We start from the raw sequence: 19,834 nt of genomic DNA, 5'->3' as shown, positions 1-19,834 counted from the left end.
CGTACTTCTCCAAGGCAGACCAAAAGTAGTGGTGCCCCTGAAACCCTGGCGGTTAAGGGATCAGTAAACATTAACTCCCCTTACAATTTTCATTTACAGATAAATATAACAGTTAAAAAAATCTTAACCTATGAGCAAGTACATCTTTAATACGTTTATTAATATATTTTGGGGGGGGTCTATTATTTTTATTACTTCACAAACAGTGAAAATATATTTAAAAAAATAGAACCTATTTACCTAGAAAAGGGATAATTTGAAACAAATATATAAACATTATTTTTTTGTTTTTGTAAAACAAGGGAAAAAACATGCTTAAATATAAAAACATGAGAAAAACTGTTAACCAAGCAAAACTATCATCTGCTAGTGAAAAAATATCCGTCCTATTGCCAAATTCTAGCTCATTTTATATTTTGCTTTTCCAATTTGGTTTTGCCGTTTCTGTAGTTTTTTGCTTTTAGGTATTTTTTCTTCCAATGCTATGATTATTTAAAGTGAGAAAAATTACAGGTCAAAATTATTTGTCAATGGAGTAACAATTCTTGCAGGTTTATCTGAAAAAATACAATACTTAAATGGAAAGATATACAAAGTAAAAAGACCAAAATCAACTTGAAAAAATATTGTTTAAAGGCACACGGTTATTTCTTGTTGCAAGCATTTTAAAATTATTTATCTCATAAAGAAGCAAACCAAACTGCAAATGGCTGAATATTCTTTGACGAAATATTGTCAAAATATATGCATTTTAAGAAAAAAAATATTTAAGGAAAACTACTCATCGTTTTAAATTACTTTTATTTCAGATAAAGCCCCAGTGTGTAATGTTTGACCACTAGATGGCACTGTATTGTCTAATGCGAAAAAAAAAACAGTGCCAAGAGCACAACATAACAGCGGGATGCCAGACAAACATTTTATTTTGTTTGAAATAATTTTGAAATTAGCAGAAGCTGTGATAAGACATGTGTTTTTAAAACACACAAAAAATAAGAAAAATTCCCAGGCGCTTACTTCCACATCTGAGAGTTGACGTGCTTGTCCATCATCGCAGAGAAGACACATCGCACTTTGTCCCATCGCCTGTCGAAGGAGTAAAAACCTCTCCCAAACAGTCGACTTCCGAAATTACAGTACTGAAAACGGAGCCGGAATTATTTGCTGGTACAAAACAAATTAGTGAAAGTTTGCGGAAAGTGTGAAAATTATCATAAAATACTTACAGCTACCGGTCGAGGATGATAACCTGAATAGTGACAGTGCAGTTTCTCAGCGTTCTCGTCACGCTCCTCATTCTCTCCCTCGTCGCTGGAGGCGCGAGAAAACCCATCGGGAGCACTTTGGGAATGGTGCTGGGACTCGTGGACTATGGCGGGGTCGGCTGGGGTACCGGGCACGTGTGTGTTGTTTATTCTTTTTGCACAGAGAATATAAAGTGATTCTCAACTCGGAACAAAATCAAACGGTCAAGTTCCATTTAAGTACTTTATTTTCCCCCTCTCAAAATAGTGTGCCTTATACACGCGCACTGGACTATAAGGCGCCATGGAGTTTAAACTACAGCCAGAGCCAAAACCATCGCACGTTTTATACACTCATGGTATATATTAGTGCAATGATTGCTTGCTGGATCGGTCGAAAAATAATAACGATAATCACAGTCCCTAAACATGGTGTGCCCGGGTCGGGTCAGTGTGAGCGTCAACAATTACCACCTAGATCACCAGTGATAGAGTTCACATTTGAAAGGGCTTTACATTTTGTCTCTTTGACATTCTTTTTTAATCATAGTGCCAGAAACAAATGTTAGACAACGGAGAAAACAAAGCTATCCTGAAAGAAATAAACGCAAAAAAATAATGGCAAGGGAAACAACTGTTACATGTATCTAATGCTGAATCGGACTTTGCGTTTGTTCATACCCTTTAGGATGACTTTGTTTTCTCCATTTTCCAACATTCGTTTCTGGCACCGTGAGAAAAAAATAGTGTGATAAAATGTAATGCCTTTCCCTATGTCCACTGTATCACCGGTGATCTAGTGGTTAAATGTCGACGCTCTCACTACCATGACCCGGGTTCGACTCATATTACATCTAAATGTTTCGCGATTTGGGTTAGAATGTTACTCGATTGATCAATCATTGCAGAAGTACAATAGCATACCGTAAAACTTTGTGTATACAAGCACACATATACTCAATGCATTTCCAATCTTGTCAACCATATTTTGCAGTATATGAGGCGAGCCAGGTTATAAAGCGCACTTCCAGATGTCTGACCAATTTGTTTTTTTTCCGGTGAGCCTTATAGTCCAGAAAATACGGTAATTCATTTAAGTTGATGTATGCAGGCTCTAGCTGTCAATGGCCTTTGAAAGTGTCATAAGTTTTTGATTTATTTTAACAGAAGGAGGAGCATCACTGACCTTGGAAGACCAGGGCTGTGAAATTTGGGTTTGTTGGATGTCGGAATTTTGGCGGCGTCTGCTGCAGTACCGTTGCCGTGGGCCGCCGGATGGACATCGTAAGAAATGGAAGGATGGTTGGAGGGGTGGGGGTCCCTGAGAGGGGGAGGTTGCGAATGGGCTTGGTGGAGTTCTCGCTCGCGCTCCTTTGTTCGGTTCTTGTGCTCTGCCAGCAATGTGTCAAAACGCTTTCTCCGTCCTGGCACTGCCCGCCGCTGGCTCAAGGAATGTGTCTGATGGGACAAAAACATAAATAAGAAATTATTTTGGACAAAAAGCACCTGCTCAGTCTTGACGATATAATGATAACAATTTCAACTGGCAATTATTTACAGTGGTTTACTTAAGGAGCTCCGTGAATTGTTTGAACCAAAAAGACAATTTCTCTGTAGTTAGTGTGTCCCTCTGCTTCCAGTTTTGTGAGCCAGACATTGGCTAATGTTTACATGCCATCACTACAGAGTTCACCTACTAAAGTTCAGAAGTTTTAATTCGTAAACCTGTACTATGCGTGTAAAGTTCAGTCATTCACTTCCGGAATTTGATTGGCTGGCTTGCGATAAGCAATGCACAGCGAGTTTAATTCATAAATATTACTTTACTTTGGAGAACATACGAGTATGACTCATTTGTTGCATTGGACTGCTTCGACTACCGCACCATGATCTCCAATTCCCCCATACTCTTGTTTTCTTGTCACTATTCACTGAAATGGCCCAAAAACATGTACTTAAAAAGGGGAACTTGTGCAGTGTACCAGGTACAAGCTACTTATTTTTTGTTATAAGCAGCCACTTCACTCAAAGTACAATGAACTTGCTTGTATTATTTGGATTTTAAATTTCTAAACATTTTTGAATCCCTTTGTAGATCACTCAAATTCTTTAGGCATTTAAATGCCTTTCTCGTCATTTTATGAGAGTTTAATAAATGAAACACCTATCTAGTGATTTTTGTTCCTCTTTTAGCAGAACAGTGCAAAATACGTTTTTTTTCCCCCCGATGTTTCAATTACAGTTTTCGGGCAAAAATTTCACATTTTCGGTTTTGGGCCCCAATTTTCTTTTTCTGTTCATTCCCAATTTTAACACTGCAAAAACAGGAATTTGTGTCAATGGCTGCATGTTTAGTGACATGAGAATATTAACCAACAGAGTTTTGATTTATATAACATATTTTTATATTACATATTTATATTACATATATACATACATTACCTGGTTATATTATTCTGGTTACTTAATTAGATTATTGTGAGAAGTTTTTGGACTGTCAGGGGCACAGAACCAAAATAATCTCCTGCTTTTCCTCGTCTTCCCTTTTTTCCCTTCTGTTTTGTCAATTGTTTATCAACGTTGTTGATTTTAAATTCATTGCAACTTTGTATTTCATAAAAAAAAAAAGAAAAAAGAAAAATAATGGAAAAGTAAAACCAACAGACAAACAAACATTACCTTGCATGTTAGGGATCTGGTGCAGGTTTTCCGAGCTGTCACATCTACGACGCCACAGTGAATATCTGGATTGAACTCGCGCTCTGCAGGGGAGAAGTGAAAAAATGAGGATGCACACAATCGCGGGGGAGAAAAAAAACGACATACATTTCGCCAGCTGGTATGAAACATTATAGAATTTGCAGCTGACCTGTCAGTTTCCTGTTAATGTGGCGCCTGCTACCGGTGCTGCCGCTGTTGCTGCCGTCCTGCTTCTTGTCAGAAAGGGCCAAAGTGTGGCCTTTGCCGTTGGGTATCTGACCCGGGGCCATTAAAGGGGGCTTTGGTATGGAAGGACAGTTAAGGCCTGCTTTGAGGGCCGAGGATGAGGAGGTGGTGATGGCGGCGGCAGTGGTGGTGGAAGGGGCAGGACTAGTGGTAGTGTTGGCGCTCACAGTGGTGCTAGACGAAGATGTGGAGGAGGATGAGGTGGTAGTGGCGACAGGGGCAGAGGGGACCTGAGGCAGCTTTGCTGACGAGTCCACATTCAGATGCATCTTCTCCACCTTGACAGCCGGGGTGAGGCTGCAAGAAAAGGCGACAGAAATGAAGAGGGTGGCGAAGAAGAAGCTGAGCGTTAGGAACAGGGAGGCACTGAGAAACGCATGAGAGGACACGAATGTGCACGAGTGGGTGGAGCTGGAAGGACAAGAACAAAAATCTCCTTCGTTAACATGAGCGTTGTGGTCTTGGGCACCTCCAAAAAAAATATAACCTGCAGAAAAATAAACTTGAAAAAAGAGAAATAACCATAGAGCAATATGTCACTAAGTGAAAAGTGCATTTAACAAAGCTCAATCTTACGTCGACTTTAGCGCAGGGCTGGTCAATAACTCAAATTAGTTTACTTATTTTCTAATTTCAAATATTCAACAATTTAAATCTCTATAAGTTCTTGGTTTAACAGTTTCTTTACTAACAAGTCAACTGTTGAATTCAAGAAAGTTTGTGGTAGGATCACATTTCTTGGCATGTGTTAATGATATTTAGTTTATTGTTTGAAATTAAATGAATTAATTGAAGTTAAATTTTAAAATTGTATACACTAGAAGTGGGCTAAACTACCGTCTGTAAACCCCTTGCAGCTCGATAGTTTTTTTTAATCTAGCCTGCTGAACGAAAAAAAAAGTGTTTAAAGTACTGTACAACAAAAAAGCAATTTGTTAATTTGGTGTCCCTTTGTGACGCCACTTCCAAAAACATACACCTTTCAGAAAATATTGTGTACTGTACTTCATTGTGTATAATCAAATTATTCAATATATGTTTTACATGGTTTCAGTAATCGTGAATTTGCATTTTTTTAATCGTGTATTTGTTTTATTTATTAAAATATTCATAGAGGTCATGCAAAACACTTGTTTTTTTAGTTTAATGCATATTAGAAACATTTAGTGCTTAATGGAGCATGTAACGGTTTTCTGAGTGTATCAAAACCAATTGAATAAAATTGTCAGTTAAAGTAAAAGAATATACACATCTTAACATCTGCAGAGACATTCATTCATAAATGTATTCATTTCAGGTGAATTGGCCGGTGCAAATTGTCCCTAGGTGTGAATGAGCGAATGAGTTGTCTGTCTCTGTGTGCCCTGCGATTGGCTGGCAACCAGTTCAGGGTGTCCCCTGCCCACTGCCTGGAGATGGCTGGGATGGGCTCCAGCCCCCCCGCGACCCTAATGAGGATAAGCGGTACGGCTGATGAGATGAGATATATATATATATATATATATATATATATATATATATATATATATAAGAAAAACAGGATATATATTTTTCTAATGCATTGCCAAGGTATCAGATCAAGACACTGTATGCGCAGGCAGAAATAATATAAAATCAATTAACCATTTATTTCCTACAGCCAAAAGTTTTAACAATGTAGCCCGCGACTCAAAAAGTTTGCCTCCCCCTGTTTTACGGTCAACTGATTAAATCTTTATTCTACTTTTTGGCCATATTGCCCAGCCCCACACTTTGGTGTCAAATACCGTTTGGGGCAAAAATGTGTTATAAATTTGGTTAAATCAAACAGAGAAAATTTGTTCTTTTGGTTAAAATATTTTCTTTTTTTTACTGTATAATTCCATAAACATATTTTGAGTCCAGGCTAGTGTCCAACTTACATCTTGTCTGGCTGCAGCATCCTGAAGGCGGAGAAGGGAGGTCTCCTCTGAATGGCCGACACCTTGTCTTTGGCTGATTTTAGTAGTTTGGGGCTGGCGGAAGAAGGCGCGGACGCGGCGGGGGCCAAAAAGCCCGACCCGGAGCTAGCGGTCCGACTAACGCTCGACGATCCGATGAGAGGCCCTGAGAGCAGTCCAGGTCCGAGACTGCTGCTACTACTCCGGTTCCTTCCCGACAGAGGGAAGGGTGAGTTGGATGCTGACTTGATGGGGGAATTGTGTCTTCTCTCTAAATGGAATGAGAACAACAGGATATTAGTGAAACATCCTTTAACGACAAGCTATGATTGAATGCTCATGTTCGGGCAGGTGAGGAAAACAGCATACCACAATAAGACATAAAAATCCTGCTCTGACAATACTAAGCAGCAGCATTTGAGATCCATGCGAGATGGGCCTTAAAATAGAAACAACGGATAGGTCAAGAGCTTCAGTTCTATGCGCGAGCTTCTCAGCACAACACGATGAAAGAAAGCGGGAATAATGAAGAGGTTACAGACAAAGATTTTAGAGAAAAACATATGTACAAATACTCGCAGTGTACAGTGTACTTCCAACATGGAATCCTGAACATCATAACTGAAGCAATAGGCTTCTTTCATTTGTTAAATTTCATTAAGGATGCATGACAAGTATTGAGCTGATAGTTATCAAGCCATAAACTAATTGGCCTGTGAGGAAAAAATAAAAAGATTTGATAATTACTCACTTGACGCCACCTTATAATACCGATGCTCCCCTACTTACGAACATTCTACTTACAGAAAACGGCAGATAAGAACACTTTTTTCAGGATGTCAAAAAATATCTGGACATTGCTGTAAGTTCGATTTTGTATTGTGCACCTTTTTCCGAGTACGAGTACAGGACATTACTGTACTGCTTCTTTCTGCCAGTACCAGCGTGTGGCGCTGTGAGAGCTCACCCAGCATCCACCCCGAAGAAATCCGGCTTCCTCTTCCTAGTTCGTGTGTAAACATACTATACTGTATCTCCAGCGCACGAAGAACTTTGACATTTGTATTGTTTAATGTCTCGTGCATCTATTCCATATGGTCGGTGTAAAGAAGAGGCAAGCAGTTTATTTTGAAATAAAAGTGGAATAAGAACGCTTGATGCGGTTGAGAAAATGGTCGCATCGCTTTTTTTCGGCCACTTTCTACCACGGATGGGGAAGTCGCCTAACTCTTGAAGCCCATCTTCCAAAAGTGAGTTAAACTTCATTTTATTCATCGTTATGGAGCATATTATTTCATGAAATGTTTTTTTTTTTTTGTAAAATAATACTACAGGTTACTTATAAAAGCCTTTAACATACTGATATAAACCTTAAACATACAAAATATGCACGCAACTTACGAACAAATTCAACCTACCAACGATCGTCCGGAACCTATCTCGTTCCTAAGTAGGGCAGCGTCTGTATTCTATCAGAGTGCGAGAACGCAGACTTATTTAAGATTGACAGCTTGTTAATGAAGATCGACACCTGCCCAACAAAGATCGCAATCGAATGTTAACAGGGTTTGTACACCTTTTTCATGGCCAACTTCAAGTACATTTTAGGGACTTTCAAAGCCAATTTTCCAATTTCTCCAGTACCAAAAAAAAAGATCCAGTGTGAATCATGATTTTCGCCGATATATTATTTTATTTTATTATTATTATTATTTCTTTAGACCCGCGAAGCTCTGAACCCACGAACGTGGAACCGCGAAGTAGCGAGGTCCCACTGTATTTCGTAGCCAAGGCATGATTGATATTAACTTTTGGAGCTCTTGCATTATGTGCATTCCAATAGTTTGTCATATTTTTACAACATAATTAAATGTTTGGAGTTTTTTTTAAATAAGAATTTTAAGAAGCTTCAGATGCTATCACGTTTATACCAATACAAGAGTTTTCCTAGTATTTTTCAAATACCCCCACTAGTCTAAGTAAAAGTATTGTTTCTGTGTTGATTAAATAAAAATTGAATTCAAAATTGATTTGATTCATCTCAGAGCCACTTGCATTCGAATGGCAAAAAAATGTACATAATTGATGAGATTTGTCATTCGAAAAAATGGCCAACGTCTTTGCTGGAGAAAATGTTGACATCTATCGCTGCCACTGGAGTGGACGAGTTAATTAAAACTAGTATTAGTGATAAGGCACAAAAAATGCATTGTTAGCACCTGAGAATAAAATTACATATTTTAACTTGGAAAATAAGAAAATAAATCAAAAATCATTATTAAAATCAACAACTGTCCAATAACAGATACATCTGATATTTTTTCCTCATCTCAATTATTTACGACAAAGCTTTGAAAAAAGCTTAGTAAAATGCCCGTATTATGAGCCGATATATTACTAGAAAAATATAAAAATGAAAAAGAAAGAAAAAATATGCAGCAGTAAAAAATTCTTATCTTTTTATGTGTGGCCACGTGGAATATTGCCCAAAAAAAAAAATAATATTCTCACCGTGATTATTTGCACATTTTTTTATTGTTAGTATTTTGAATTTTAACCTCAATTTTCAAAGGTTTTTCAAAAAAGTGTTATATCCTTTGAATAATAATAATTATTATTGTTATAAATATATGTATTTCCCTGTACTAACTTAAAAGACGATCATTTGTATATAAAAAGATCAAAAAATACAGTAATCTGCTGGAGCAGGTAACTCAAGTTATGCTTCAGCGTGTTTGGCAGGAGCTGGATGACTGACTTGACTTATGTGCGTGTTTAACAATTGCGAAATTGTTCACATAAAACACATACTTTTGAATTTCTCATTCAGATTTGGATGAATGAATCTTCTCTTTATCATGTACTTTCAAGTGATAGTAACATCTCAAAAGATAACATTTTTGAAACACTGCATTTTCATTAAAACAACCAAAAAATTGTGACATAACAACCGCACATGTTGCAATCATCACGGCCATAGCTCTCAATTTTTTTTTTTTTAAACCAGCCTCCCCAACTACCCTGCCAGAGCAGAAGAATGGCTTTCTTCCGCTCCCGGCCCCCGTGATACTCCCAGCCCCAACCTATTCTCTGTCGCCTTGTTCTTGCCCAGTCACAGCGCACAAACTTCGTAAGACGACCACCCACAGACTCATGCGCTCCACAAAAGAATCACAAAAAAATGATTAAAGACAGTCAACAAGAGAAGTCTTCAAACTCAAAGGTAAAATATTTTGTTTTGGATCGCAAAAATAGACACAAGCTGGCTTTTTGCCAGCATCCCAAATGACTTCCTGCTTTTCAGAGTGGTTTGACTATGTTGTATTCCCGCGATCAAGAAGTCCAAACACAAAAATCAGCCAAGGTTTAAGCAGTATGCAAAAAGAAGACCCTTTTTTGAATACCAGTAAATCTTTCCTTACTGCAAATAAATGATTGAATATTGGATTTAATCTGCCAAGCACTATGACATGATAAAATGTCACAAAGAAATGTCAAGGTTGGCATTTAGATACATTCCTAGAGGAAATGAAAATGAAAGGTGTGTGGTTAACGGTGCAAATTTGAACGGAGCTGCAATAGCTCCATCTTGTGGATGAGCACAAACTGTAGCTGAATTTCCTAAAGGTTTAGAAGTGTTTGTTATTTTGCCCAAGACAAATTCCATTTGTCATTCATTCATCATGGGAAATTTCTTAATTTCTTAGCCGTTTGATTTGCATTGTCATGCTGATGATTGAACTAATAAACGCAAAACAAAAAAAACCCCAGCTAAAAATAATTTTTGTTTGAAAAAATCTGCATAATGGCCCAGCATTACCAGGCATTCTACTTGAGCGAGGTTGTTGGAGCCATGATTTGTTGAAAAAGCACTGAGGAGCCACAAGGGAGTGCCAAAGCAATATAACCACAAGTAGCTCCAAATCCGCTAGTACACAAAAGCAGATGGTTATCGATTTTGTTGGTATTTATAGGCAGTTGCCTTGACACGAAAGCCAGCTAAAGACACTCCCAGAGGCCTAAAGTTATACCGAGTAAATTTTCACGAAAATCGGTTCAGCCGTTTTGGAGCCTATTAGCCACATATAAACATGCCCGCACGCCCGCACGCAAATTAGGATTCATACAAGTCTACATAGACAAGATAAGACAGATGATCCTACATACTTGAACTCTTTTAAAGGTGGGTTGCATAATTTCAAACCTTAAGGCAAGGCATTTCTTAGAAGTGCTTTAATAGACATCTTTTTTCAACTATTTAGGGGTTTGTTCTGCCTTGAATGGGCCTGATAAAAGTAAGATAAAAGTAGTTAGGCCAAAAGAAAATAAAGCACAAGGAATCTTTGAACTCAGGTGGGCATTGAAAACCGCAGGTCTGAGAGCGTTCGCCATTTGGGCCCCTATGTTGTGGAATGCTCTTCCCCCTGAGATTCGATCTGCAACCTCGGTGGAACTGTTTAAAACTAGGCTTAAAACACACTTCTATCCTTTAGCTTATAAATTACCTTTATTTCCTGTTGATGATATCTGTGTATTAATTATTATTACAACATTCATTGCAGCCTGGTCATCCTGGAAGGGGGATTACCTCATGTGCGGTTCCTTTCTTAAGGTTTCTTCATTTACTTCATGCTGAGGTTTTTGAGTTGTTCCCTGCCCTCGTGTATGTTTTAGATCAGGGGATGGTGTCATAATAGTCTGTGGTTTGCAATAATGTGTGGTCTGTGCAGCCCTTTGAGACTCCTTATGATTAAGGGTGGCACAAATAAACATGACTTGACTATTTAAGGACCCCTCAAACTACACACTCCATCTTTAAGCAAACTTAAAGCCATGACAAAAATTCAGCTTAGTCTGCAGCCAAATGGATAACATGGATGGCTAGAGTACAAAACTGAAAGGAAAAAAAAAAAGGTCAAAAATGCTGAATGACGGGACTTGTCGACTAACACATGCAGGGCTCAGCTGTGGAAGATAAGTGTCTGCTAAGTGCTAAGGGTTAAGCTACCTTTGCAAAGTCATTCTTCGGGCTTCCGTAGTGGAACAATGGCCGGCGTTTTAAGTGTATTAAAATTACAAATGTATAATCCCTAATATTTACAAAAAAATGTATATGAGATAATAGTTCGTTTGTTTTTGCAGGGGTTGCAATCTAAAAAGGACCCGTGATAGTCAAAACCAGCAAAGTAGCAACATTTATTTATCAAATACTCTACTATACATTAAAACCAAATAACACACTATTTTCAGGCTCAAACATTTGTTTAATAAAAGTACTGTACTTTATGTTTTTTTTAACAAATAACTTCTGCACTTTCACATAGTAATTTTAAAATTAATCGTGTTGCTCTAGTGAAAATAATAATCTAAGTATAAAAAATAAAAACTTCGAAGATATTCTGTCACTATCATGTGGATATTATGGAGAATGCTTTTACTTTTAATATGTCGATAAGTTGCAACATTATTAATGCACAGGCAAACTCAGGCAGAAAAAAGGAGAGACGACTGTTTAGCCAATCAGAATGCAGAACACAATGTACGATGCATATCTGCGAAGCAGTGAAACAGTGAGAGGTGAACCGCAATGCAGAGGATTACCGTAGACGTGTTTTGAGTTATTTTTTAAATGGTGTTTGAGTTTTTTTAAACAACCAGGGTTTGCTATATAACACACTGAGGTCCTAAGGAAATACACAAAGTATTCGAAAAAACACTTGGAAACCTGAGCTTAGATTTGAGTGTTTCAAAAAGTAGCACCTTACTTGTAGAACACAACCTCATCAAATATTAAAAGGGGTTCATGATGCACGCGTACATGTGCGCACGCACACACGACCGATTGCTAAGTAAATAATTTGAGGTTGGCGGTTCCCTCTCTCGGGTTTCTGTGTGAAGGAGGTAACGTGGCTGGGGAGATGATGTAAGCCAGGAGAAGAAAAGCAGCAGACCCAAAGTAAGAAACACTGGAGTGGCAGTGGCACGGCAAAACCTGAAATGTAATTCTTTGCGGATTTAACGTATCTGTCTCCATATTCCTTTTGAATAAAACATCACAATCGCACTTTGAAAAGACCCCAGTGTCTACCTGAAGAACGCCTCGGAATAATGAGAAGGCAGGGTGGGCCAGGAAAAATAATTGTCGGCGGGACTTACCATAATGTGCTTGGAAGGCTTGTGGTTTGACCACTTGACTACAGTGGCTGCACATCACCAGGTAGAAGTCGTCTTGCGCGGGATAGTGGCCAAAAATCGGCATATCTATGCACGAGAGGGAGAAATGGGATTGTTAGAGCAAAGTCGAATAGGAGAAGAATTACAGTGCAGAATGTTATATAAAGCCCAGACGTATAAATGAATATATGACGGCCGCATTTGGAAAGACAAAAAAAACACAAAACTGTCAAAGCACTTGGCTGCATTTACCTTGCGAAGTGATAAAAAAAAAAAATAGCAAGGTAGTGTTTCAAAGGTTACCTGCTGTCAAAGAACATTTCCAAGGAGTCAATGCTTTTTCCCGGTTACGAGTGTGGATGTTGTCATGGAGATCCCTCTTTTGCTTTCGGTTCGTTTTATCATAGGTTAAATTCAAACACATTAACAGTTTGAGTCCTTGTCATTTTCAAATTAATTAATAACGGGACATGAGGACTTTGGACTCGGTAGAAAATGGTAAAAAGGTTTTTTGTACCGAATGGCGAATGTTCGGCCGCAACAATGAATCGATAACATCCATTTAAATCGATTATTAAAAGTGTTGGCAACTCATCGATTCATTGTGCGCGATTCATGCGTCACCAAGCACGTTAAATAAATGTTATATAAATAAATGTTAAATAAATAAATAAAAAAGGAATGCATTGAGTTTCGTCGTGACGTTGAGGACATTCTTACAGGACCACTTCAATCCAGCTGAAGGTGGCTCAAGACCACATTTTACTGTGCAACGTCCTCTTTCTCGGGCGATCTGACAGAGGGTGCCTCAAGACCATATTTTAATGCATGAATGAATGAATGGTCTTTATTGTAGTACAAATAAATCAAACTGGAAGGCTTCTCCTTTCAATGCATGTAGAACAAATTAAAAAGGTATATATACAAAAGTATAAAAACAACAAAAGTGGACGAATTCCTATATCTGACAGAGTACTCTCATTCTCCTCGATGTTCCCACTTTTTTGCACTTTATAAAGAATGTATAATACATATTTGCAGGTGTATAACATACAATTGTTATTAGTCAGCCATTTGACAAACACATATTGTTTTATTTAAAAGCAGATTCTGTTTTTTGTTCAATGATTTTTAGTTGAAAAATAATTGACCGATTCATCAATTAATAAAGTATTCTTTAGTTGCAGCCCTGAAACGAAAGTACACGAACACTCATCATAAATAGCTTACCAGAGGCTGCAATGATGACATTAGCCAGGAGATGGAGGTCGCGAGTAGAAAAAAAAAAAGTTACAAATTATCGACAGTTCCTTCAGGATTTGTTTTTTTCATACAGAATGAACTGAAAATTCTTTGGAATTTTCTGTTAAATACCTTGGTCAAAAGATCGGTGAATTATCCTCTCCAAACAAGTGTTTTCTTCTTACATTGACAGTTTGAGTAATTTTATTAGTCGATTGAGATAAAATATACAGTACAAATATTCATCAGGTCTACCAATGTGTGGTTGTTGAATTGTCTTTCATATTAATCATCATATTGGGATACACCATAACAAGGAGGTTAATAAAGAGGTCGCTTTGGGTGTTATAAGTGAAGCAGAAGATGCAAAAGTAGAGCCTTTCCCAACTCCGTTCCACTCAAAAGCTGTGTAGGGCCCTCCAAACATCAGTTGACGGGCTCAGGAGGCGACGAGGGCCATTACTCAATGACCGTCTAACAAGCTGCCTCTCCAGGTCGTGAGTGGCATTCATTTGAGGCCAAATTGACACCGAGCCTACTTGCTGAATGTGAATTGCATAAAACCACAAACTCAAGCCGCTTTTAGAGAGGCTGAAGTGACCATGAGGGAGAAAAGTGCCAATGACTTGGTAACGGACAAAGGCGTAAACATGGCAGATGCTGAGGATGAATAAAGAAAGCCAAGTACGACAGAGAGCTTAACTTCTCTAAATAGGGGATAAATGTCGAGTGGACAACCAATTCGACTTCCTTTGGCTCACAGAGAAACCAAAACACAGCAGTTAAAGATATTTCAATGAAGGTTATGTAAAGCCAATTGTGATTTGCTTTTATTTGACCCACCACCCCCTCCCCCACACGCACATCCACCTGCTACCTTCACTGTACCAGCTCAAGTCACACCAAAAGTAAATAAATATAACTTTTCCTTTGCATATTTGTTTGTTTAATCATGTGAATTACATACTGTTAGCACTTACTATATTCTAGTTTGTTACTAATATCTATTATGCATACATAATGTTAATGTTTTATCTGGGAACAGGGGTTTTAAACACATTAGCCAATTACAATGGGTTTCAATTCCCAAACATACAACAATTTCACCTTGGTATCTCCACCTCAGAACGGATTAATGGCGTATCTTGGTGGTCTACTGTATTGAGTAATATGCAATTAGGGACGAAAAAGTTCTTTGCACTTCCTCTAAATAGTGAACACTAATTAAATCATGAAACAGTTCTTATTTCTTCCAGTAACGGTCTCAATATGACAAAAAGGGCTGTAATTCATTTTGTATCTTGCCATTAATTAATTAAATTAGAAGACAATCACAAACTTGTAGCATTTAATGAATAAACTACATGTAATCAATCAATTACTCTCAATTTTGTTCAATTATTTAATTAGCTTTTATTCTTGTCCTTAATATTTAATTTTCTAATAAGTATAATTACTTTGTTATTAGATGAAATTAGAGTCAATATAATCTTTAAAAAATGGAATGAATTAAAACTTTAAGGGAATTGAAATAAAACCAATTTGGGTTTGCAATAACACAGAACCCTAATAGCACTTGGAAAATAGAAATAGAAAATGGCCATTTACCAGCTGTCATAATAAAAGGTTTAAAAATGATCTACTGGTGAGCAGAATTATTTTCACACAAGAAAGGGCAAAAGGCTCCACCATTTTGCTGCAAAATGGGAGAGAATCATAAAAAGGGACTGAAATAAGATTTTATCGAAATTCATCAAACAATAACAAGTGTATCAATATTTTTACCAATAATAATCAACCTACTTCGATTAAACTTGGTATAAAACTTAAATATTTGATGAATACATAATGCAACATGTTCAATTCATACATTCCGATGCAATGAGCCACACATCCACAGAAAACATTTTTTCTTAGTAGACCAATGGGAAGGTCAACTCCAACTCTTACTCAAAGCTGTTCACTGCTATACAAATGTTTAGCTCACGTAAAAAAAAAAAAAAAAAAAAAGATTAAAAAAAAAAAAATCACATCCAGATCTCATTGCAAGCCAAAGTCAACAGTCTTGCATACTCTGTCTCCTTAAATCACGGAGAATAAAAGAGGGAGGGGGAAGTCAGATGGAGGAAAAAGGAAAAAAAAGCCAAGCAAACTGAAAACCTTAAAAGCACAGACGCGGGTTTTAGCAAGACAAAAAAAAAAAGGTGTTTTTTTCGAATGAGAATCCATTTCTTTTTCAGCATCCTCACTCGCAGCGGTAATGAACCGTCAATCACCGGACGTATCTCAACCTGCCTCCACTAGGCATTTTTTTATGTGCATGAAATCGAATCCAACCAAATCTGTGTGAATCATCTGTTATCTACACTAGAGTGGCACTGATTACGCCACAGTTGGAATCTGGCATGAGTCATACAAGAGTGGGAGAGCCACTCTTTTAACACACGCATGAATTAAAGTCCACTCGAAAAGAATGGATCAAAAGGATCCTGCTACGCAATACAGATGTTTTCACGCTCCCATTAGGGGAAGATGTGCTTAAAGACAAGCCGCGGAGATGACAATATTCCTGAGGTGTTTAAGACTCCCTTGATACGGTAGACACGGTATCAGCATGGATATGTGCTACTGGAAGGAAGAATTGAGCAACTGTTTTACACTGTACACACAGGCCACATTGTCCGCGAACGAAAGGACAACGCTAGCTAAATGCCATGACAAAAGAGATTCTAATTAACCCTTTCATTTAGAGCAACAAAAGAACAATATACAGTATTCCCTCGATTTTCACAGTTGTTCCGTTTCATGACCACCCGTGTTCTCTGAATTTCTACAAAGTAGGAACAATGTATTCTTAAATAAATACACCTGCGCAAAATTGTAATCAATCCGATGTCTTGTGTGCTGCGCTGCACTGCACAATACAGGTTCCCTCATCCGGGATACTTGGATGCCGCAAAGCATTGTGGAACCTAAAGTACAGAGATAATTGATACATTTAAACTTCTGCTTACTCGCTATAAAATCTTCATGTGTACTGTTTGTTTTTATAGGAAATTTCAATTTATTTTTTTCCCCAATGGCAAAAATGCCATAATTGTGTTCATCCATAAAAGGTGTAAGTCAGGGGTCTCAGTACATAGATTGTTATCTCCTGGTGGATCCTAGAAGTAATACTGTTATATCGCAAGAAACTAATACAGTCAAATTCAGACTATAAGATGCGATTACTTTCCCAAGCTTTTAACTGTGCGGCTTATGCAATGATGCGGCTGATTTATTCATTTATTTCTAACGGCTGCCAGTGAGTTACGCCGGCTTTATAGTTTCCGGGTATCCTGTTTCAGACCGATCATGATGTTTCTCTGATGAGTATATTGTGAATTCATATCTTAAATCATAATAGTTGGCGCTTTCCAATGATATGTGGCACGACGTCTTTCAGTGACTGTGACATCGTACGGACACGTATTTCTTTATCTAATGTCCAGCGGCCCACGGGCGGGCCGTTGGAACGTTAACGGGTTAAGGGACAGTTTATTATTAAAACACTTTCTGAGTACCGTCTTTCTTTGTAAATATCTCGTGTTTCAATGTGGGCACATGCGGCTTATAGTCAGGTGCGGCGTATGTGTGTACAAATTGATTTTGACTTTAAATATGTACTGGGTGCGGCTTATAATCAGGTGTGCTCTATAGTCCAAATTTTATCAAGCAATAGTTAATAGATAATTATTTCTAGCATTTAGATTTGTTAATTACGGGCTTTGGGTGGCTGTTAAAGACAAGATCTATTATGGTTGAATTATTTATAACACTTCTTTATTAAAATGATTTACTCTTGTCTGAATATTTTGAAAAGGGTTCATTTTGAATCAGTAAGTTTCCTAAAAATTATTCAATCATCAATAATTTATTAACATAATTTGATTATAAATGTAATTGATTTTAAACAATCATTTAGACTGGTTGAAAACATGTCAAAAAAAGTGAGGGGGCTGTATTGCCGTACTAGACACGTATTGACATCAACAACTGCCACAAGTGAACCATTCTGTCCTCTGACAGCTCCATGAACTACAAGAGTAAAAAATAAGTAAGCCATGTGGCCTTAATTGTAATCCCAAAAGACTATATGGGGTTAACTCCACAGTTAGGGGGTGGGGGGTTAAACAAGAAAATGTTTACTTAAAGAGTCTTAAAAACCTGCTATAACAAGCTGCAGCAAAACGGAGATTAGAAAAAAAGTCCCAGGAAAATAAAAGATGGGCTGGATCACTTTGAAGCGCCAAGAAGGCACATAAAAATAAACCAAGCCGACCTTGATCGCGCCGAGAAACATCGCCACTTAGATTAACAATCACGCAGACAGCACATGAAATGCTGCAGAAAATATTGATTGGACACGACATCGATTCACGCGTGATCTATTCCTTTTCTTGACTTGCAAAGGATCCTGGGATTTGTAGTAAAGCGGTAACTCGTGCACACCGGCACCGCCCCACATGCTTAATGAGCCACACAAGCGACTACTGTCCTTAATTCGTCGGTCAGTGACATGAACAGACTGCGGTCTATTGACTGTGGAGTTATATCAGTTATGACGTCTACTTAGGTCATGACATGGTCCATGCATAGTTTTATATAATACAAACGTATACATTTTTATATATACTTATTGAGAACTATGACCTTGGAAAAGGAACTGATTTTTTCAGACACTAATACTGACCTTCACCCAAATATTGCCTGAGTGTAAATATAATCAGTACTTATAACCACATAAACTAGAGGCCATTTCTGAAAATGTAGTATTAGGAAAAAATGGTAAATTTGTGCTTACTGCTCAACAAATATTTGTTTTACAATGTTCATATGAACGCACTTTTGACATACTTCTTTAGGGAAACAATGCAGCTGTAATTGATTAAAACAAACTAAATCCATGCGTTCACATTTCAATTTTAAATGTAAATGACGCAGATAGAGACATTTTACTAACATGTTACAGTTTGTATTTTTATGTTTATTTAAACTTTACATTTGGGGTTTGAGCTCAGGAGGATGCAAAAATTTTAGAGGGTTTCCGATCGTTTTCAGATTTTAACTTACAACCTTGCACTTCCATTTTGAGCGAGCGTTTTGATTTAGAGTGTGTAAAACTCGAGAAAAATAAAACAAAATGTTGATTATCTTTTCTGAAATGGTTCCATTTTTTTGTAATGAAATAGGAATACAACTATTACAATGATCTTTTTGTTCCATGTGAACAAAATGATCGTTTTAATGCACATCTTCACATTTATAGTAAGTGGCTGAAATCTTACCATTCGGACATTAAAAATAATGATTTAAAAATGACAAAAGTTAATTCCCTCAATGTTTTTCCAGTATTTGCCTACTCCAGCATTTGTGTTATCATATCTAACCTGGACCAAATCGACTAAGAAGTACGGCAGAGGCTCAGGAGGTAGAGTGCTCGTATTGAAAAGGAGAGGTTGCAGGTTTGATTCCAACAAGTTAATTTGGGCAAGACAATAAACTCCTAATGCACCAGATAAGCAGATAGGTGCCTTGCATGGTTGTCACCTCCACAATCAATGTGTGTAATGCATATTGTTAAACACTTTAGGATATCTTTAGTGACTTGAAAAGCAATTTGACTGTATTACTATAACTCGTGCTAAGAATTATTTAAGACACACTTTTGAAGAAACTGTGGGCAATCAAACACAAAATAACTTTTTATAGTTTATATTTTTTAATGAACGGACTGGTTGTCATTGAGTGTTTCCTTAAAATGTTTGAATAACATGTAAGTCAACACGTGTACCATATGTGTTTTGAAACAAAACAGTTTAAGAAACATGGGCAGCACGGCGGCGCAGTGGTTAGCGCTTGTGCGGCACAGTTCATGTCATGGGAACCTGTCGTGGGTTCAAATCCAGCTCCAGACTTTCTGTGCGGAGTTTGTATGTTCTCCCCGTGCTTGCGTGGGTTTCCTCCGGGCACTCCGGTTTCCTCCCACATTTCAAAGACATGCATTTCAGGTGAATTGGCCGGTCCAAATTGTCCCTAGGTGTGAATGAGCGAATGAGTTGTCTGTCCTTGTGTGCCCTGCGATTGGCTGGCAACCAGTTCAGGGTGTACCCTGCCCACTGCCCGTTGATTGCTGGGATGGGCTCCAGCCCCCCGCGACCCTACTGAGGATAAGCGGTACGGCTAATGAGATGAGAATGAGATGAGTTTAAGAAACATGTCATGTAGGTGCTGGATTTTAACACAATTAGAAAACAAAGTTATAATTCT

General features: G+C 37.8%; 1 protein-coding gene across 4 annotated transcripts in view; it reads right to left on the bottom strand.

The window, feature by feature from the left end:
- The window catches only part of atxn7 (ataxin 7), a 46,514-nt gene that overhangs the window by 9,862 nt on the left and 16,818 nt on the right, over positions 1 to 19,834 (bottom strand). For all 4 annotated transcript variants that reach the window (XR_015850708.1, XM_088338023.1, XM_088338025.1 and 1 more), the window contains exons 5-11: positions 12,266 to 12,370; positions 6,092 to 6,380; positions 4,114 to 4,487; positions 3,924 to 4,006; positions 2,431 to 2,702; positions 1,227 to 1,416; positions 1,018 to 1,139 (exon numbers count right to left, since the gene is read on the bottom strand). Coding sequence is in view for 3 of the 4 variants with exons in the window: in XM_088338023.1 (XP_088194149.1) it covers positions 1,018 to 1,139; positions 1,227 to 1,416; positions 2,431 to 2,702; positions 3,924 to 4,006; positions 4,114 to 4,487; positions 6,092 to 6,380; positions 12,266 to 12,370 (1,435 nt within the window). In the remaining variant the exon portion in view is untranslated. The remainder of the gene's footprint in view (positions 1 to 1,017; positions 1,140 to 1,226; positions 1,417 to 2,430; positions 2,703 to 3,923; positions 4,007 to 4,113; positions 4,488 to 6,091; positions 6,381 to 12,265; positions 12,371 to 19,834) is intronic.

The sequence above is a fragment of the Urocampus carinirostris genome, chromosome 6 (assembly GCF_059441175.1).
Source record: "Urocampus carinirostris isolate Australia breed hairy pipefish chromosome 6, RoL_Ucar_1.0, whole genome shotgun sequence".
In the NCBI taxonomy this organism is placed as follows: domain Eukaryota; kingdom Metazoa; phylum Chordata; class Actinopteri; order Syngnathiformes; family Syngnathidae; genus Urocampus; species Urocampus carinirostris.
Note: the sequence above shows the minus strand (reverse complement) of the source record. Positions and strands in the feature narration are given on the sequence as shown.